The following is a 22,472-nucleotide window of genomic DNA, read 5'->3' on the forward strand; positions in this document are numbered from 1 at the left end:
GCAGCCAGAAGGCACATTGAGATTTTAACTAAGCAGGAACAAGTCCATATTGACAAATAAAAAGGTCCTTGAAGAATCGAAATATTTTACTTTTACAGATCACACACAATTTGTTGCATTTATTTTGTGATAATTTGACATTTTCAGACTCCATTTTATGGCATTCATATAAATAGAAATATTTTCTATTGTTGATAATGATCTGTATTAAAAAGCACCTTGCATAAGACTTAATAACTGAAAAGAGTCTAAAAGTTTACTTCTCTACTGTGTAAGTTTGTTGTGATTTGGATTCTTTATGGAGCAAAAACTAAAGAAAACCTGGTATGAAACGCCACAAACGATCCATAGCATTAGTATACTTCAACCCTAACGCATTATCTGGCTGCTACTTTAGTGTTCATTTTATCATTTCTTTTTGGAGTGTCACAGAAGGACACATAGCAACTTGGTAGTAGTTGTTATCTAGAAGTGTTAGAAATGTGGAAATGGTCACGGAAGCTACCTGTCTCAGTCCTGTGAGACAGGGGAGTGACACTCAAAGGGCATCTAAGCTGATGGGGGATTAGTGTTTTGATCGTACTCACCATTAAGCTGGACCATAAAACCTGCTTTTTTCCTGAAATTGTAAATATTTGGATGGGGTTAGTCATCAGGGATGTGCCACTCCAAAAGTAACAGAAGTTTCCTACTAGTTGTCGGCACTCTGTAGCTGACTTAGATGCTGCCAGTTTGGAGAGGGAAGAGAGTATCAGTTCTTTGCTCTTCACATTTATATGTGGTTCGCTCTGCTTGAAGATCTCAGATACTGTTGTAATGCAATTCTGGCTTTAGGCAGAGGCATGGGAGGTAGATTTACTGATTGTTTATTAAGTCTCACAACTTCTTCCTACTTCAGGGTATCACTAGAACCAGTGTGCTCCAGTCTGCACTTTTCATAGATGTTTTTTTGTGAAAACAAGAAAAGGGAATCTGACTTGAAGGAAGAGAAGGAACTTGAAGAGGGGATAAATATAGAATGCTAAAGGTGGACTATGTTTCTTAGTATTCATGCCTTTCACATTGGAATGAGCACAGACTGTGCAACCATCTAGATTACAATACAGTGCTGCCTACTGTGGAATTGTGAGCCTGTTTCCTCCTGCACTTGTCTGGCCTCACAGGTTTCCTGTCAAGGTGCACTTCATAGTTTTGTCATGAAGTTTAAATGATATGACCATCAATGACATCTGATACATGCATGTCCAGGAAGGATTTTTCTCTTTTCCCTTGAAAATTTTACTTAGCACAATAAAAATGTATTTCATGCATATTAGAGATATGCACTCAAAAACAAATATTCAGATCCATAATTTGCATTTGTTTATATATTCTGTGATATGTTATTTCTTGATTTTAATGTATGATGTTTCATCCTGTATTTGAACATCAAACCTTTATTTTGAAGGAAGCTGTGATAGTTGGATATACTAAAGCTATTTTTAGCAGAGTGTTAATTATTTCAAAGATCTTCTAAAATTCAGTAAACACATTCATTAACAGAGGGTGAGAATGTCACTCAAAATAATGACCAGTCCGTACTTGAATAAATGTATAATGTCAGAGACAAAGTTCAGAATTTGACTGACAAATGCAACACCTGTTTACTATACTAATGTGAAATTCACAAATTACAATGGGGGAAGAGAACTGATTGTGACAGATCAGGCATTATGAGAATAACTGAAGTTAGCTAGGCCTGTGTGAAAGTAGATGTCAGTGCAAATTCTAACCTTGGAGGGTAGAGCTAAGCAAGTATCCTGAAGTCCTGTTCTCTGGCAGGATGATGAGCCAAGGATGGGACTGGTGTCAGGATAATTTACTCAGTATCCAAGCTCTGGGTGCTTGTTCCATCTGAGCTCAGTTTGTGGTGGTCTGAAATATACAAATATACTAATGACAACTCCTATTAAATTTGCATCTTGGGTGATAACTGTAAATTAGACAACATCACCAAAAAACTCTTCCTCACTTAGGTTAACTGATTTTCCCTCTTTTCTACTAAATTGTTTATTGCTGCCCGAGGAAAGTTGACCATTCTAGGTAGTTCCCCAGATTGATAAGCTGTTTCCATGGCCTTAAGATCTGGGGTGGTAATGTAAAAGTGGATTTCTTTAGGATTTGAGAATTTTCTCATTATTTAGTGTAATGTGGATTATACTCTGTAGGGTTTCAATTCTTGTTACATAAATGCATTGAAATTTAGATGGTAAGTGATCACAAGTGATCTGTTAGCTTGAGGTTATGGAGATTACTCTGCAAGAAGTTTGAGAAAGGTGAAGTCTGTCTGAAATTTTGAATATTGCAACTGCAATATGTGTTAGCTGTATGCATTGGTCTTCACTGTTGAGCTATGTGGACTGTGTGGTTTACCCATCTTCATTTATTCTACTAAAACGGAATCTTGTACATGTTCTGTTTCTCCTGGGTAGCAGTTTTGTCACTGCTCAGTGAATAGGTACTCAACATATGCTGATCTATTGGAAAATAGAAAAAAAAATCTCACCTGCAGAATTTTGCTTCATGATTATTTTAGATTCAGTTTTGATCGTGACATGGGGAGAGGGAGTTCAAGTGACATAGATCAAGTAAATATGCGAAATGCTTATACAAATAAAATCAACTGGGCTCTCCTGAAGTAGCCGATCCCTTACTGGGAAGAAAAAGTAAAAAAGAAGAAGAAAAGAAAAAAAAAAAAAAGGAAGGCACTTAGAACTAGAATGATGTTAGAAATATATGGACTTTGATTCAATTCAATAAATATAGGACAATAATTATTAAGATTTAAGATTATATGTCAAGTATTCTTGTAAGCGAACTATTTTGTTCAAACTTTCCCACAAATGAAGAATTCACTGATTTTCTCATTTTATCATTAGTAAGGAGGGGGAAGAGAGATTCAGGGGCTTTCTACATATTATATACTAATAAATGGCATAATGAGATTAAACTGAGCAGAACACAACTACAAGCAAATTTGATACTTAACTTCTCATATTTAATTTGGAAGCTTATAAGCATGTATATATATATATATATATGGGTCCTTTAAAATGTAATTAAAAGATCCATTTATTTTTGGAGGAAAATTTTGAAATTCATGCATAGCTTTTTCATAATATAATTTCTCAAGAGCTATTTAGACTTCAAATGCATGGACCAGACAATACTTCAAAATGTTCATGGTAAATGGAATTAAATTTATTTTAATAAAATTTTTCCTAAAATGTGAAAACATATATTATGAAAAATTATGCATGAATTTCACAGTTGTTTCATGCAAAAATCACTCAAATTATGAATTCCACTTTGCATTAATGTTTTGAAGTGGAATTTTATACACACACACAGAAACATGTATAGAAGTGTAGAATGTGAATTTAGCTAACATCAGGTGGAAAACAAAAACTACATACAGTGGATACTTTCAGTATAATCATAATAGTCAATAAAGAGGTGATAGTACTGCCACTGGAGAACCAGAAGGGATGATAACAGCTTCAAATATATCAGAAACAGGTACACAGATCCTGGAGATGGGCTCTGATTGCTGTAAGAAAGGAGGTCAAATGCATTAGAACTTCTGTGAGCAGAAATTATTTTAAAACTTTACATCCCAGAGATTTGATTTAGAATCCAATTTGTATTAATTTTATATTGAAAAATAACCATGTTACTTAAAAAAAGGAAAAAAGTTTGAGCAGACAAGAAAATAGATTACATTTAATTGCCAGTGTTAAGCATCTGCTTTTTTGTGATTCTTTCCCGTTTTTAATTTTTAAAGTATTGGTTGTTGGGTCCTTCAAGTGTTTCCAACTTAGATATTCAGATCAAGGATTTAATTATACCTGTGCGACTTGTATAAGGCATTGCTCTTTAATGGCTGATAGTAAGCTGAATTAAATTTTGTATCTGCCCATCAAGTGATCAGCTCAAAGAAGAAACCAGTCCCTGCTCATGCCATGCCGTGTTAAATTATAAATGGAAACATTTTCCATCGATTTCGATAATACTTTCTTTTTCTTTTGCCTCACATTCAGTTTGGGAAATTACCCTGAAATGGATTTTTTTTTTTTGTATTTCATTCACAAGCCTGCAATTTGTGTTAGTAACAGTATAGATGATTGTTTAAAAAGAATCTGTTTAACTAGGAGATACAATTATTGAGATCTGTATTGGAAACGAAGATTTTGAATTATTTCCCTAGTCATTGTTGACATAAATTTAATTTACTGTGTGTTTATTTCAAATCATCTAGAAATTGCTTTTGTCCACTAGTTTAATTACTTTTTGCTGCCCGAATCCTAATATTAACATTATATTTGCTTTCCCCTTCACTGCCACTTACTGCTATAATCAAATAGTAGAGAACAGTAAACCACAGTTTTGAAGGGCCCAGTTTCCATCTGAACATCTCTGTGTTCAACGTGATAAACTACGTCTGTTGGTGAGTGCTAAAAAAACTATAGGTGTGCCTATGGTTTAGAAAAACAATCTACAGCAAGCGTGTAGAGTTCCACTTGAGCATTCAAGTGCTAAATTGAGCTCAGTAAAGTTAGCCATTTCCCTGCAGCCACAAACTTCTGGCAGATGTAATAATGCAGGTGTCACCTTAGCTGGAACACTCCCTTTGAATGTCCTCTCCTACACATGTTAGTTTCTATTGACTTTTTATTTAACTTGCTCACAAGGCATGGCAAAACCAGACAGGGTTGTTTTGTACTTAGATTTGATTGAAGCTCTCAGGGGGAAAATGTCACCTAAGAATTGTTAGAACTTAATATGTAAGAAAGAGAATTTTGATACTTTACTTTCCTATGATAATTTTTACTTTCTAGCAGAAAAGTTAACAATTGCTGCAAAAAAAAACCCATTAAATATAAAAATAATGCAGGGAAAGAAATGTGTAGGATTGCATGTTACTGTTTTGTGATATTTTGCTGTTACATATATCTGTGATATATCTGATTGGAAATAGAAATGGAAATGGTTAGATACTTTAGTGGAACTCACTGTTTTGATTTGTAGTAATGATCTCTGTCTCCTTAAATCACTACTAACTCACACTCTATTTCTAAGTCTCAGCTTTTCCACAGTTAAAATGCTCCACACTTATTTTACCTTGAAGTCATGCAGCTAGCTAATTATTGGAGGGTGTTTTTTTTAAAGTTCATGAAAGATTGTAATTAAAGTGTAAGTATATTTTGTTGCAATTTTTTAAAAAAATCCAATCATATGAGGAATCATCAAAAAGTTCATGAGAATATATATAATGAAAAATGCCTTATGGACTTCAAAATATTTCACAACAAAGTGAACTTATGTTTAATTCCAGTTTCCACAAATATTTTTGAAGGCCTCTCATGTAACGTATACTGTGTGAAGTAATTAATTTTAGAATAAAACAATTTTATTGTGACTATGTATTCTACAGTTTTTATCTCCCCAAATCACATATATAAGTAAACCAATCAAGAATACCAAAAAGTTGGGCTCATGTAAGCAAATCGTTTTCTTTCGTCTGTAGAAATAGAGTATTATAGTGGGAAAAGTCTATGATTCTATGTGCATATGATAAAAATACATTTTATATTTATTTACTTTTATGTCCTAAGGACATTTTAAGTAATATGGATTTGATAGATTACATTATTTTTCAAATTGTTGATTCATTCAATTATATACAGCATAGTTTTATATCAAATATTTATGACTCTGGTTTGATTTATTGTTTATTTAATATTTTCATGGTTTTTACAAATAATAACAAATTTATGGAATTGTGGGACAGTTCTTCTGATTCTGGGATTAAAAAGAGGAACATTTCACTTAAATAGCTTTCATAGTGCTATCCAGATTTTAATAAAGTGTGTTTTGTATAGTTTATGCTAAATAGTTCAAAAATCTTGTTTATGTGTAATAGCATGTGCTTAGAAATATTAGGTTATATCTATGTCAATATCTCTGATCTCAAGACTTGATAGGCTATGTGTATATGTGATGGTATTTCTTTTTATTACAATTTGTTATGAGACCAAATATTCATCTAATCAGTCATTTATATTTGCTAAATGCTCACTGTGTATAGGGTACTTGTTGAGGTCTAATGGCATTTGTTGATGAATACATGTTAGTCATTACCCTGCCTACAGTGGGTTTATAGCCTATGCTACTAGCTATACGTAGTAAGGATGCAGTAATGAAAATGTGGAAAGGAGGAATATGAATTCTTGAAAGGTCATTGGAGGTAAGACTTTTACACATGTTGTATAAGTTACCTCATGTAAAGCCAAATGTGATTACTTGTAAAGCACTTATATCAACACATCGTATTTATAGAAGAATCAATGGCTCAGAATGTTTAAATGAAGTCTCCATGGTTTCACAGGTCCTAGTTGTTGCAGCAAGGATTTAATTTTAGGGTTTATTCAATCCAGGGACACATTTCTTTTCTTCATTATATCCCAGTGTCATGGAAGACAAGGGAAGAAATAATTTAAAGCAAAATAAGTAAAATAAGTAAAACAGGAAGACAACCCCAACAGGATTGCATATTTAGAGAGAGAGGCGATAAAGGGATTGAAGGATCCTGCTAAATCTGGCGATACTGAGGTAGCAGTAGAAGCTAGACTATCATGTTGAGAAACAGGAAGTTGATTCCACTCAAGAGCTGATCAGTACTGTTTGCTCTTATGTTACTATGTTTATGCTGTTTATTATTTATTTAGTCATTGTACATAATAGTAGAAATCACATAATTTCTTTCCTCTAATTACTACCTATATGCTAGTACAACCTGTCAATCAAATTGTGAATTCCATTAAGGTATGTATGTCAAATGCTATAATGTCTTAGTATAACTTTATTGAAAGTCTTCTTAGCAGGAAATTTTGTTTAGTATGAGTTCAGAATAGAACTTATCTTTCTAAAGAGCAGCAATAATTTTGAAACAGAAAACAATGATCTTTGATTCACATACTTTTTTTTACCTTAGGAATTAGTATATAATTTATTGCATACAATAAACACTGACCAGTATTTACATAAAATATTAATTAAATAAGGAAAGAAATGTTATAAGAAAGAGAAAAAGGATTTCTATCATAAGCAAAGAAAATATATAGTAAAGTAAAATGCATTATAATTCTTGATTGCACAAAGAGAATCACAAAAATATTAACTTGAAAATGTACAATTGTGCAAGATATAAACTGACTCTGTTGGAAAGCATTATGAATCAACATCTTTAGGTTTAATTTTTTTCCAAGTAGCTATGAATCTACTAACTAGCTAAGAAGGTTCATAATGAATAACTTTCTAATAAATAGAAATCTTATTAATATTTGTACTATCAAATAAAGATTACTATTTCTATTATCTGTTGAGGACAACCCAGCATTGGCAAACTTTTGGTAAAAATATGTTTGCAAATTAAGACATTTTCTGAAAAGTTTTCATGAGAAACATTTGTAAATACAGTTGTATGAAGATGATTTCATTAGCCATGAAAAAACGTTGAATGATCGAAATATGTATGTAAGAATTTCTATAATAGAGAAATTTGTGCTCATGTAATTCTGGTGACCTTATGGTGCATTTCTGTTACAGTACAGTTGGAAAATGTCACAATTCTATTTTTATGGGTGGTGAAACTGAGTCAGAGTTAAATGTGTCATCCCTTAAGTTGTGCCAGTCAGAGGACATCAGGGAATGTGGCCCGGAGCTCCTTGGTGCCTTTGGCTTTAGTCACTCCCACTGTTCACAAGCCTCCTTGTTCAGATACGTCCGTCCTTTAAATCTGACAGCTGGATATCAGCATTTCCTGAGTTGTCAAGTTGTGAGCTGTGTGTCTTCCTGACTGCGTGGTTGACCCCACTTAGAGTGGAAGCAGTGAGAGGAAGGTGCCCTTTTCCAGAACCCTTGTGTGCAAAACACTGGGATCCTGGCAGGGAGAAAGCCCTTGCAAATCACCTGTCAAGACATGAACAGGATTCTCAAGGTTACAGACATCTTAGAAATTTCTAAATTTTGTTTTATTTATAATAAAGGACTGTTTATAAGGGTAACATATCATTTTATCTGTTTATACAATTAGATCTTTTCTTTAAGAAGTGCACACACCTTACATGTTCATGCAGGTATGAATAAATAAATCCTGAGTGTGGAACAGAAATTCAATTTAGGCAAAGAAGGCTGTAAGAACTATAATTACAGAACTTGGATCATTAGTTGCTGGACCCCAGAAATTTTTCATGTGCTAATTCTTGTCTGAGCTGCCCTTATGGAGGCATAAAGCCTCCATGTGTGACCTTGGAGAAGAAATATGTCATTCCATTCCAAGGAGAGAAAGGCAGCCAATATACTTCTCAGTAGAGGGGTACTGGCTTGAAAGCACATTCTGTTCAGAAGATCAACTTCCATTTTTTTGGGGAAGGATTAAAAAAGCGTGGTGGCCTAAACCAATGTAAAGCATGGATAAGAGAATGTTTCATAGGAAATGCAAAGGACAAAACATTGTCCTGGGCCAAATTGCACTGATATGCTGCATTCCTTCTGCTGAAGTCTTGCTGCCTTTCTTCCCCTTCTTCCCTCTCAGTGCTTTTATTTTCCTTCTTTTCTTTTACGCCGTTATTTATTTGCATTGATGAAGCACTGCTTATCTTCTTGACATGGTGCTAAGCACTTCACACATCATCTTATCTGAGTGGTAAGGCCAATTTCTAGAAGTCAAAGAAAATTATATAGAGAAAGGCTTGGAACAACATATGTGATCTTTGGAAAAGTACTTTGTAGAAATGATGCAATTTCAAAAAGTAGTTTATATAGTGCTTTTTGAGACTTTTTCTTTTTCTTTTTATTTCGTTTTACTTGACACACACACACACACACACACACACACACACACACACACTGTATCCTCCCTTTGCTGGTTTATCCTCCAGATGTCAGTGCTTTCCTGAGATGGGCAGACCCAAGCCGGAGACTCAGAACTCAGTCCAGTTCTCCCTTTGGGTGATCAACACCCAGGTACTTGAGTCATCACCTACTGCCTTTTAGGATGCTTATTAACAGGAAAGCATATCACAACAAAGTAGGCATGTATTAATGCATGAGAACAAGTCAGTTCTATCACCTTGGGGGTATATCGCTGAAGCTCTGAGCAACATGAACAATAGTATAAGTTTAGAAACTGAAAAAAGGATAGTAAAACAACAGAGTAGTCAGAGTTGGACCAGGCTTTCCTGCATAGTTGCAGGCATCCCAATAGGCTGCTGCTATGCCAAATCTCCACCCCAGGGCTGAATTTAAGCAAAGATCATGAAAAGGCTTTAAAATAAGTTTTTTTTTTTTTTGGTTTTTAAAATAAATTGATTTGTGAAATGGATTGTAAGACAAGAAAGAATGCTCATTCATTCTCAGCTGTATTGAAGCTTACAATGTTCCTTTCTAGCTGTGAGATTTTAAATTCTGGACTTACACATATGAGAAATCTTGATTTGAGAAATCAAATGAGAAATCAAATGAAAAATATGATTTGCTACTCTGATCACGTATGTTTGCCTTTGTTCTTCATCAAATCAACAGAAGAGGAAAGTGTTCTAATAATTTCAATTAGAAAAATTATTCATAAACCAAGTAATGTAAGGCTCGAGTATTGCAAGTAATTAGGTCTAATATTATATTCAATAGTAAATGAATGATATTAACACATTAACATAATATCACAATATTTCTGAATTGTTAAAGTCCTTAAAGATTGATAAAAATATATGAAAATCAAGAAATTAAAATTGCATATTTTAAGATGTCTACAAAATCAATTTTTTGTAGTACTTTGTTACTGCTTTTAAAAGTGAAATATGGTTTAAGAATGTCATCTGGTAAATACCAATGCCTACAATATTACAGCATTCTGGTGATGGTGTTAAGGTGATAGTGATTAGATCTGAATTCTATTATATAATTTTCATGATGCCATACTTTCCTTGAAAATTTGGCCTAGGTACTACTCATTTATAAGAAATATCAAAGTCTTCCTTAATTTTTTGAACAACCTTATTGCTATACAGAAATAAGCCATGAGATTCTCAAAAATTAGGCGAAATTAGTAGTTGGCTAAATGCTTAGATTTTTGTGAACAGCTCTGCTATTTGTCAAAAATACCACTGTTGTTTTTTTGTTTTTTTCATTTTTTTGAGGAAATTGGTAGCAATCTTTTTTTTTTTTAATTTGAAAGAAAAAATGAGAAGACAAATAACTTTTTCCCTGATGACATTGTTGTGGTTGTGGCATGGTCAATGTAATAGTGGAAATAATCCATGAAGCCATGCAAAACTCAGGGGGCATGTAGTGGTCAGTGGCGAGGCACAGAATACCTGTCTTCATTTTTTTTTTTTTATAAAGAGGGTGCTATTACTGATTTCTAGTAGTGGCTTTTTTTTTTTTCTGCTTCTACTTTTTGGGAGATTTTCTTTTAAAAGAGACTAATAACAAAACTGCTAGGCCATTCTGTAATTGCAGGCCAAGTGGAGTGCTCATCTTCACATTAGAGCTTGTGCAATCTGGAGGGAAATTTGTTTAGTATTACTTGTGAGTTGGTGGATCAGATAAAAGCCAGTCAAGTGGAAGAGAGGACTGTGTGAAGTGCGCTGGCTCCCCTGGTAATTGCAAGGCTCCAGGCGTTCCTCCAGTCAGTTAATAGATTTCCCCAGCTCCTCTGTGCCAGGTGAAAATTTGCTCATTAAGGGGAATTTATTCCATTTCCTTTTATCATTTATTATTGAAGACGAAGTGTGAATGGAGGAAGTTTCAGAGAAGGTGGTAGAATGTTCAGCAGCAACAACAAAAATCTACGTTGGAAGTTGGAGACGGAGGCAAGGCTTGTATTGTTTACAAATGAGAGAACACACAAGAGACTTCTCATTGTGGAAACTGAGCCATGATGTCTGATTCTTAAAAGATCATGGAGGGTGTGAAAAAAATATGCTTGTCTGATTTTAAGATCTTTATTCTCACTCTAAGACTTTAAAATGTCATTTTATCTTGCTAAGTAGAGACACAAGCAAGATTATAAAAAGGCTAGTGACCCAGGTAGTTGATGTGTCTGAACTTGATTGTTTAGATTTTATACGCAGTGATGAAGTCTAGGCTTTTATGAGTTTGTCCTTGAACTCTGAAAACAAAGAAAGCTTGTAGGAGATAGAACAGCTGTATAGACAGCACATTTTAGCAGACACAGTTCTGTAATATGGATTTAATGTGTATGTATTTTAAAAAGTAAAGATAAATAGACTACTTATTTACAAAAGACATACCAAATAACAGAAGGGTAATTTATTACACATATTTTAAGACTGTGGGTTGCCATGCAATATGTTCTTTTCAACTGATCACATTTCTTTTCTGGCATAGTGTTCCTTTGATTAACTCCGTAATATAAATGGGTCATTCCCTATTGAGGCTTCAAAAAGCAGTTTTGATTTATGAATTTGGCATTTTTACTTCTACATAGTGATTATTATGTTTTGAGTTTGCTTCAAATTAAGGTTTTCACTTTCCTTTTGAAAAATTCCTAAAAGAAGCTTTTACATAGTTTGACTTGAAACAATTCCAGCTCACTGTGATAGCAGTTCTTTTTAGCAGACAAGATGGAGGGCAGCCTAATATTGGCAGATAAAACTGAGAAGCGTGGATCTGAATCTCTGTTAAATGAGCTTCATGTTCACTTAGGATTATTCATCTTGTGTTTGACTCCTGAAGAGGTTTAACCTTATCCAAATCACTGGTCCAAAGCTAATGAATCGTGTCTTCAAATTGTCTCTTATTTTATTATAATGGGACACAAAATAAAATTTTGTATCCGAACAAATTAGGAACAAAGTCAATTTCCTTCTGTATGTCATGACTTGCCAGCCAGCCCTGTACTAAGCAGAAGCTGAAGGAAACACAGAGTAAGTCCACTTAGCTCTCTGTCTTGGAATTAGGGAGTGGTGCGTGTGGGAATGGTTCTAATTTACCTGCTTTTGTAGTAGTCACAGTGGGTAGGACCAAATCTCTATCTCAGTGAGAAATATTGAAGATATCTTGCACAATTTCATGAGTATTTCTAAAAAGTGGAAATTAATAACCAGAGGGATGAAAAATACTTCACTTTGAGCATCAAACTCACTTATCCACTGTTTGCACTTAAGGTAGATAAACATGAATGAATTAGTATGTTATCCAAATTTAATACACTACAGTTTCTGAGACGTTAACAACATTGTAGCATGTTACTGATATAGATCTTTGGAAATTGTGCAAAAGGTAAAGCCATTCCAGGCTCACCAGGAAAATGTTTTAAGAATCCATTAGGATACTCTAAAACATGTGCTGTGCAGGACTGGTTCAATGCACCTGTTTCGAAATTTTCATCTGGCTTAATCTGAAGCGACACCTGTGCAGAAATAATTTTCAACCCCATTTTGAAATATTATTAACAGCCATTATATTATGTTACTATTGCTTTTCTCTGAAATTTGAAACAACCAATTTTCTGGAGTGTGGCATATTGTGGGGGAGTAGCAACAATTGAATTCCTCTTAGCCATGAACTTCTTTCTTGCCCCTGGAGCTGAACACAAGTTAAAGCATTTCACCTTTCACACAGATGGCCAAACCTATCGGTGAACCTTCCTACTTTCCTTTCTCCCTTTTTGCCTCCTATTTTCATTCTTTATTTTGTTCTTTAATTTCTTTAGTGGAAAGAGTCCTGTTTTATGTGATTGGTAGAGGAAAAAAGAATGCATATTTCCTAGATATGTTTATGGATACATGTACACTTCAAACAGGGCATGGAAATTGTAATGAAAGACAAGTTTAGTGCAAAAATGGGTTTTCAAATTCATTTTTTTTTAGAGATTTGTTTTTATTATTTTTTTATTGGAAAGGCGGATATACAGAGAGGAGAGACAGAGAGGAAGATCTTCTGTCCGATGATTAACTCCCTAAGTGAGCGCAACGGCTGATGCTGATCTGAAGCCAGGGGACTCTTCCGGGTCTCCCACGGGGGTGCAAGGTCCCAAAGCTTTGGGCCGTCCTCGACTGCTTTCCCAGGCCACAGGCAGGGAGCTGGAAGGGAAGTGGGGCTGCCGGGATAGAACCGGCACCCATATGGGATCCTGGGGCGTGCAAGGCGAGGACCATAACCACTTGCACCACCGCGCCGGGCCCCACAGTAGACATTTTTTATGAATATTTCGAGGGCCCTCATGTGCTCTGTGGACCTTCGCATTAAAAAACTAAAGAGTAAAAGGGGAACGTGATTTAGCCACAGATCAACATGGCATTTGTGATTAAGAATTATATCCCATATCCTGTTTCTTGGGGCGAGTTTCATGCTCAGCTGCTCTGCTTCCTATCCAGAGCTCAACCAATGCTCTCAGATAGGCAGCAAGAGATGGCCCAAGAGCTGGGTTTCCTGACACCCATGTGGGAGACCCAGATGAAATTTGTGTGGTTGCTTCCTTTGGCCTAGCCCAGATCTGAATGCTGTTGGTCTTTGGGGGGATAAACTGTGGATGGAAGGTGTGTGTGTGTGTGTGTGTGTGTGTGTGTGTGTGTGTGTGTGTGTGTTTTGTCTCCCTTTGTCAACTCCTTCATCTGTATAAAGTTGAACCTTCTTTGTAGCTCTATTGTTGTCCCTTTAATGCCATAGGTTTGTCAATACTTCCACCTTTTCTCATGAGCTCATTTGTGCCATATAGCTGAATGCTCCATGAAATGTTCTGAGTCACTGTCAGTTCATTGTTTCAAATATTGTTCTGTATTTTCTCAGCAATATTGCTCAGCAGTTATTTCTCTGATGACATGATATTCTGTGCTCTGCAGTGGCTGTGTATTGCTGCATAGCACTTGTAGCACTTGTAATGAGACTGGTGTGGTGATAGATCAAAACCATCATGAGATTAAATTATCTATAGTTTTCAATTAAACATTAAATTAAAATGGCTATGTAGTGAGTGGTTTCCACATTATTAGAAAGAAGTTTTAGAACATATGGCATAAAGCTTGGCATATATTGTAAGTAATAATACTTAATAATAGGTTGCATTTAAGAATTTGACAGGAAATTTATTGCTCTAAAATGTTCTTATTAAATACTTGGGAAAATTTACACTAAAAATGGGAGTAAAAATTGAAGAGTCTAAGAATGAATATTTGGTGGTTAAGATGCCAATTAAAATGATTACATTCTGCATTGCAATACATGGATTTCACATCCAGCTTTGGTTCTGGAGGGGCTTTGGTGATGGTTTCAATAACTGAGTTCCTGTGAATCACAAGAACAATCTGGATTAAAATCCTAGCTGTGCTATTTTCTCTAGCCTAATCCAAGTGATTTTAGGCATTTGAAGAGTCGACCAGCAAGTGGGAGTATTCTCTCTCTCTCTTACTCTGTCCTTCAGACATATCTAAATAGCTATTAAAGAGAAGAGATTCCATTCATTTGGAGAAGGTTGACGTGATTTCAGGGTGCATCAGAAACAAAAAACCCCGCAAATTTACAAGGAAGAGTAGGAGCTGCAAAAAATTCGAATACACATATCTGAGAGCCAAAGAAATAGCCATCTTCTAAATAGCTTCATTCTCTCTACTCCACACTCCGAACATGGCTTAGCTAAAGAAGATTAATGATGAGAATGAGCAAAATACGATAGATTTAATTCAATTGTATGGGTAATAGTGTTTCAAGAGAATGTTTTATTTAGATTGTCTGACACTACATTGTTATATATTTTAATTTCATTGTATTGACTACCAAACTAACATAATTGAATTTTATTGTATTGAATATTCCTTGAATTAACTGGCCTACAGGTATTTGATTAGAGATGTTTTGCAGTAATATTTTATTCTGTTCTTAGTTCTTCTCAAATTGTTTTTGTGTTTATTTTAAAATCTAGTTATGACTCTGTTTTGATCATTCCTTCGCTTTCTGTAAAACAAAATAGAGTGCTACAGATCCTTTCATTCAGTTAATATTTATAGACTGACTGGGCATTGGACATAATTAGGTGAATGTGTCAAATATATTCTATACCTTCATGGAACTTAAATCTAGCAGGAAAAACAAACATTAAAATATCAAGGTGTGAGGAAATGTTATACTGGATGGTTCTGCCCAAGATAACAAACGAGGTAGTTAAGAACCCAGGAAGTTTAATATGAATGGCAACAAAATGGGAGGCAATCTTTACAACACTATACTTTAGTTGACCTTTGAAGGTGACTGAGAGTTGAGGCGAGATTGACTAAGTCAAAGGTATATCAAGCACAATATAAATAAGTTACACTAAAGAAATATACTTGATAGAAATGAAGAGGCCAATCCAGCTTAAATAGGACATATGTATAAGAACATAAAATTATCTTCTCAAAACAGAAGTGTAATAGTGGTAAATTAAGGCCATTTACAGAGATTAGCCCAGTATAATGGCTGGGATACCAGAGTAATAAAAATTTTCAAAATTTATGCACTTAAAGGCCCAAAGTAGAAGTCACGTAGATTTGAGATTCATCAGTCAGCTGTGCTACATGAGCCCATGACAGTGATAAATTTATAGAGGAATAGAAAGTAGCCCGACTAAAACAGGGAATGGTGAGTAGAGCCATGGCGAAACCAAAGTCTACATGGTTACCGTGATTAAGAAGTAGGTGACGAGGAGCTTAATAAAAGCCAGGGAGAGTGTCTTTCTGAAGAATAGAGTATCAGAAAGGTCATAAAATGACAAGCTGAGGAAAATTAAAGTTAAGAAAACATTCCTGGGTTTATGGAAAGTCTGTGATTACTACTGAATAAGCGCATTGTTTATAACAGTCAATGAAGAAGGCACTTTCAGAAAATAAACATGAAGAGGGTGCGCAGGGTAGGAGGTTTTATAAAACGTTAGTTTTTGAAATGTTGATTTCATAAAAGAAGATTTAGTGGGGTATTTATCTGTGTATTTTTAGAAGCTAATGAGATCCAAACACATCGGAAAGAGGAAATAAGGAGCCTTGGGTGCTTTTGAAATGGAACGGTTCACTGCTTTTTACTGTGTTTGGTGAAAACTTGAATCTCTCTTTTTCCATTAAATTCTAGTGATTCCATTACAGAAGAAACACTGAGAAAGGCAAAGGAGATTGGGTTTTCTGACAAGCAGATTTCAAAATGCCTAGGACTGACTGAGGCCCAGACAAGGGAGCTGCGGTTAAAGAAAAACATCCACCCTTGGGTTAAACAGGTAAATGGGGCATCCTTTTCTCCCCAGGATTTCTGTGATGAAGTGTAGGTAGCAACTCAAAACAGCCATTGTTAATAAAAAAGACTGGACAAGTGAATTTACTTGTTTGCTTTTTGCCCATAATGTCAACATTGTGTTCGACATAGATTTATTTATGCTTAAAGTGCAAAGGATGAAGGAACAATCTAGATTTACGATAAGAATGAGTACCTGACTCCTGACTTACCTGAACCAACAGTGATAAAAAGAAGCATCCTCTGATTTCTGACCTGTGTTGAGATACCTTCCTGTGTGCAGTAAGAGCAACCTAAGTGTAACAGAAGGACTTGCAGTTCGATAGTGGCTGAACTTCTTGAAAAGGATAGTTATCTCCTTCAGCACTAACTTTTTACAGAGTAATACTTTATTTTAAGTGCCTTATCATTATGGTTCATTTAGTATTCATTGTGATAGGGCTGGGCATAAAGAGCTAATCTAGTATTCATGACAATCACACATGAACGTTCCTAGATGTGCCACTGTGATTCTCTTTTTTTTTCTTTCTTGCCTTTAATGGATGGGATGTCTTGGTTTAAAGTAACACTAGCTGGCTTTTGTCCTTTAAAATCATTGACTTTTCGCTATGCATTCAGGGGGGCACATGCGTGCTCTGAGGTCTTGAGTTTGGTGGCAATATTTTCTACTCAGCAATTATAACCATCCTTTCTGCTCACCTTTGTTACACCAGCTTGCCCTGTCTGCCCCAAATTCTTGCTCACTAAGCTGAACTACCAGCCCTGGAGAGTTGAATTGATTTATTTTTTCTATATATGTTCCATGAAATCCTGTTCTCCCATACCCTGCTCATGTTCTGTGGTATTTGTGTCATCCCATTGCTCTGTGCCATAGATCACTTAAATCCTATGCATGAATTTGCAAACTAAAGATGTCGCTTACTTGTAGGTCATTTTACTCTGATTTCACAATCCATACACAGCTGCTTTACACAGCAGGTTGTGAAAGTCTCCTTGGTCGACTGTGTGCCACTTTTTTGGTTTAGGAGATTCAATGTGTGACTATTTTTCAACTGATCATCATCATTCTTTCCTTTCACTATCAGAATTTTAAAGCAATTAGGCACATATATTTCCCGTTTTATACTTGATGATAACAAGCATTAAAATATTGATACAGCAAAAATGTACAAATTAGACATCTTTATTTTCTCTTGCAGATTGATACACTGGCTGCAGAATACCCATCAGTGACAAATTATCTCTATGTTACCTACAATGGGCAGGTAGGAACTGCCAAACTGTTATACTTAGAAAGCTCTAGATTCAGTAGATACGCCAGATTATGGGATATGTAATTTTAGTATTTTTGGTATCTGTTGATTCAGAAGTGAAAATAGCAGCATATGGGTTAAGTACAATGATGTGTTACTGTCCTCAGGCTTTTGAATATTGCCTTAAGATCTCAAGTCAAGCAAGTGAAAGGAGAGGGACAGTGCCTCTGCGAGCATGTAATTACGCTGTGTTCTCATTACTATTTAATTTAAGATTACTGAGCTAGACCTATTTTTTTACAAACAAGTAGAGTCTGTGTAATACTTTATGTTTATGGGTTCCCAGAGACCAATAGAGTTTGCATATGAAGAAGAAGAATTAAAAAGATACAGTTAAAAGGAGGACAAATTAGAGTTAAATGAGAGAATAAATAATAGCTACTTCAAATTCTGTGTTTTTTTTTTTTCCTTTAGGAACATGATATCCAATTTGATGATCATGGAATGATGGTGCTAGGCTGTGGCCCATATCACATTGGTAAAGATATGATTCAAATTCACATCAGACTTACTATATATATATATTTTTTTATTTGAAAGGCCGACTTGCAAAAAGAGGGAGAGAAAAAACAGAGAGAACCTGTGTCTGCTAGTTCACTCCCCAAATAGCTGCATAAAGCCAGAAACTAGGAACATTATTCAGATCTGCTTTGTGGGTGCAGGGGCCAAACGCTTGGGCCATTCACTGGCCCTTTTCCAGTCACAAGAGCAGGGCTCTGGATAGGAGGTGGAACATTTTGGACTCGTTCTGGTGCCCATATGGGATACTGATGCCACGGGTAACAGCTTCACGTACTACATCATAGTGCCAGCTTTAAATTTTTATGTTGCAGTCCCCCCACATTGAGATAAAACTCTGATCTGTGCAGCTTATTTAGTGGGATAATCTTGACTGAAACATAAATCTCGATGACCAACTATATTTCCTTTCATTCAATGACATCATTTTATCATAAATGGATCAACTATTTACTGCGGCTGGAGAATGGATTTAACTTTTACTATTTTTCCACTAACAAAGCTTTTTAAAATCAGGACCTGCATTTGTTCAGGGACTTTACAATTTTAAAATTACAGTGCAGATAAATATCTGCAAAATATACAATTTTTATTCATATCAAATGCAAAGAGGTTATCTCATTGGTGCAGAGATAGAACATTTGTAATCTAGTTAAGACATGTTTATCAGAGATTGTGACAATTCTTCTCTAGCCGATTAAAATTAGGTATTAGTAAGATCTGATAGAGTTGCAATCTATATATTTAAGTGGATGGTGATATTGGCAAGTGTACTTAATAGTTAACCTAATTCTGGGATAGTTTAAAAACTAAAATACATTTCTTAGTGTTCTGGCTGGGAAATGCAGGACCAAGATGTTTTAAAGTTCTGTTGTTTGATGAGGGTCAGGTTTCTGCTTCCAAGATGATGTTTTGGACCGGTTGGTCCTTTGGAGGTCTACACTGCTTTTCTAGTGGCAGAAGGCAGTGTGAACAAAGGCTCCTCTGCCGAGGACTTTGCAACAGTGAAAATTAATTCATGAGGACTCCAGCTGATCAATTTGTCAAAAAACCAACCTCCTACAAGTGCATCAGGGATTCTGTTTCCCACATAAGAATCTGAATTTTTACACATCCAGAGAGCAACAGTTGTATTATGGACAAAGGTCTTAACACCTTCACCAGCCTCTCCTTTGGACCTTTTTAACCTTTCTCTTCAAATTTAATCTAGTTCATGTAATAACTTTGCATTACATTAGGGCACAAGAAGGACTAGTTGAGCTGATTATCAAGTATATGCCTATTTAATAATGGAAATTATTATACTGTTCTAGTTGGGTTACATTTTTTGGCAGTATTTTTAAAGAGAATGTTCTAATGCAAAGAGTTAATGTTGAAGAGTTAATATGAAGTTGTATGTCATCCCAATAGAGGAAATATTTTGAAACATTTAGTTCATTACTCAGGTCACTTCATAGAAGGTCATTCACGCTACGAGGGTGGCTTGCCAAGCTTAGAAGAAGAATCTGCTTAGAAAGGACAGGACTTTTCTTTACTCAAGGTACAGCAGCATTTCTGGACACCTCAGGGACCACAGGGTTTAACCCCGAGACAACAGGTAAATAGGTAGGAGTGAGCCAAGAGCTCAAAATAGTTGATCACAAGAATGTCTATTTTGTGTACCAAAATCAATTGTGTTTACTTTAAATTTCTATTTTAGGAAATAGAGTAGTATCTTTTTATAATGATGTCTCATTAACATTTAGGATCTGAATTCTTCAAATATGGAGATTATGTTTTGTTTATCTTAGTGTATGAAACAAGCTATCATTTCTTTGTTATTATGTAACTCGTACCGTTTTTTCCTACCATTAATATAATGTGTGTCTGTGTCTATATATACATTTCAGATTGTTAAAAATTGAATTGAAGGAGTTATCTTCCCTGACTTAGACTACCTATCAATGTTTTACTGCTTGTTCTTGTACTGTAACTTGGTGCTTTCCTTACCCCCTTTTTTGATCTTCCGGTCTTTGCAGGGAGCAGTGTAGAGTTTGATTGGTGTGCTGTCTCCAGTATCCGCACACTTCGTCAACTTGGAAAGAAGACCGTGGTGGTGAATTGCAACCCTGAGACTGTGAGCACAGACTTTGATGAATGTGACAAACTGTACTTTGAAGAACTGTCTTTGGAAAGAATCCTGGACATCTACAATCAGGAGGTAACAAAAGAAGAGAAAAAAGAAACAAAATAAAACCAAACAAAAAGAGAGGAAAAAACCCACAACTATATGTAGTGCACACTTTTGTGTGTTCGTGTTCATAGATATGTATTATGATTTCCCTAAGGAGAACAAGCCTACTACTGTCTTTTTTTTTTTGCCTAATTTTGTAGAGAAACTTAAAAAAAAAATCACTGCAGCCTTATTATTTTGAAGCCTTTGGCCCATAGTGATACTTTTCATGCAAAATTCACTTTTGCTTTCTAAATGTTCATGTGTCTTGAAAAGTGTGGTAAGATGTGCAAGCTACAATCTAGTAACTAGCGCATGATGGTCACAGACAAATATTTTCTATAACTATTAACTATTTAGACCTACCAAAAAATTTTCTTTCCAGTTTATGTGATGTGATTAAAGGATGAAAAAACACTGGAGGAGAGAAGTCAGCTGTTCATGAAGGAGTCCTTTTTCCAAAGATGAAGCCACTAGGCTTTGATAAGATCAATGATTTAATTTGTAATCATTCTGTTCTTAAAGTTGCTCTTCTGTCCCCATGCCAATATTATTGAGTGTACCTTCACTAAGGGTTCATAATGGCTACACAGAAAGGTTACTGTAAGTCTGTAGAGCAAGTTAAATCTTTTTATGATTAACAAAATTACTGAAGAATTTAAGAAATGCCCAGTAGTTGTGTTTTTGTCATTATTATAGTTTCTTACCACAAGGGATTATTCCTGTTTGTAAAATAGGATCACTTGGAGGGAAAAAAGGTACTGAATTAGGATTATATAAATTCTGTTTTGAAATGCTACGTTTAAAAATACTGATGTGTTTATTAATTAAGGTATTTTCCCTCAACTTATGCTCTTAAGAAGCAACTCCTTTCTTAATTATTAAAAATTATATTCGAGTCTTTAACATGAATGACTTTTTTAACCTAGTTGCTAAAATCCTCACCCTGCATGCTCCAGAATTGCATACGGGTGCTGGTTTGATTACAACGACCCCCCTTCCCATCCAGCTCCCTGCTTGTGGACTGAGAAAGCAGTTGAGGACAGCCCAAAGCCTTGGGACCCTGCACCCACATGGGAGACCTGGAAGAGACTCTGGGCTCCTGGCTTTGGATCGGTGCAGCTCTGGCCATTGCTTCCACTTGAGGAGTGAATCAATATTTGCTTTTCCAATAGAAATAAAATATATCTTTAAAAAATTTCAGAATGATACAAACAGTGATCAAATGCATTTGGCACATACATGTGTAAGTGTTCAGCAGCTCTGTTTAGAATTTTGGTAGATCATTAGGACAGACTCAGCTGTGTCTAGCTCAATGCCCTTTGAAATGGTACATAGAGTACACAGGATGCTTACTGTTTCAAGCATTTAATTAGCTTATGCAGTATACATGGAATCTTTTAGGAGTTACACACATGAAGACTGCATTCAGTATATGTCAGAGAGGGGCATGCACAGAGAAAATTAAAAAAAAAAATGGGAAGGGACTTCTAACTATAGGTTCTATTCTCCCTGTCGCATCCATCCAACACTGGCCTGGAGGAACTTTGGTGGACTCATGATTGTTTATTTTGAAGTTTTGCTTTTAAGTATAAGGAAATTTACACCAATCAAACATCTGAATTAAGGCCAAAGATTCAGGCTCTGTATATAAAACCAGTAGTAAGGAAATAGTGATTAATGTCAGTTAATGGGTATTGTAGTCGGTATCAAAGCGGTGGTGAATGAGATGGGATGATGGCTTGTGTTGTCAGAGTGGGAAGTAGGAGGCCCAGTAGATGCTAGTTCAGAGGTAGAGGTTCTATAAGCAGGAGGAAAGAAAATTGTGGCAATCTTCTGTGGAAATGTTCTCAGTGAAAATAGTGAAACAGTGATCTTTCTGTGGCTGATGGGGGTGATGGAGAATGAGACAGGAATGTGTAAGTGTCCTTAGGGTAGAGAGTTTATACTTTAACCTCCTGGAAATGAAGACCTTTGGGAAATTTTGAGTTGAAGCATCACTTGTGGAAGCAGTCTTAATGAATGCCTAACCTGAACATGGATAGCCAAGGCAGAGGGATAGGTACAAGAGAAGGAAGATTTGAAGAAGAAATCTGTATTCATTCTTACAA

The 22,472-nt window shown here is 35.5% G+C and overlaps 1 protein-coding gene across 1 annotated transcript in view; it reads left to right on the top strand.

The window, feature by feature from the left end:
- Window positions 1-22,472, top strand: part of CPS1 (carbamoyl-phosphate synthase 1) — a 113,446-nt gene that overhangs the window by 64,081 nt on the left and 26,893 nt on the right. Inside the window, exons 22-25 of the mRNA XM_040984625.1 lie at window positions 16,162-16,303; window positions 17,517-17,582; window positions 18,045-18,108; window positions 20,168-20,349. Coding sequence (XP_040840559.1) covers window positions 16,162-16,303; window positions 17,517-17,582; window positions 18,045-18,108; window positions 20,168-20,349 — 454 coding nt within the window. The remainder of the gene's footprint in view (window positions 1-16,161; window positions 16,304-17,516; window positions 17,583-18,044; window positions 18,109-20,167; window positions 20,350-22,472) is intronic.

This window comes from Ochotona curzoniae, unplaced genomic scaffold (genome assembly GCF_017591425.1).
Source record: "Ochotona curzoniae isolate NIBS_2020 unplaced genomic scaffold, NIBS_Ocur_1.0 contig_4148, whole genome shotgun sequence".
In the NCBI taxonomy this organism is placed as follows: Eukaryota; Metazoa; Chordata; class Mammalia; order Lagomorpha; family Ochotonidae; genus Ochotona; species Ochotona curzoniae.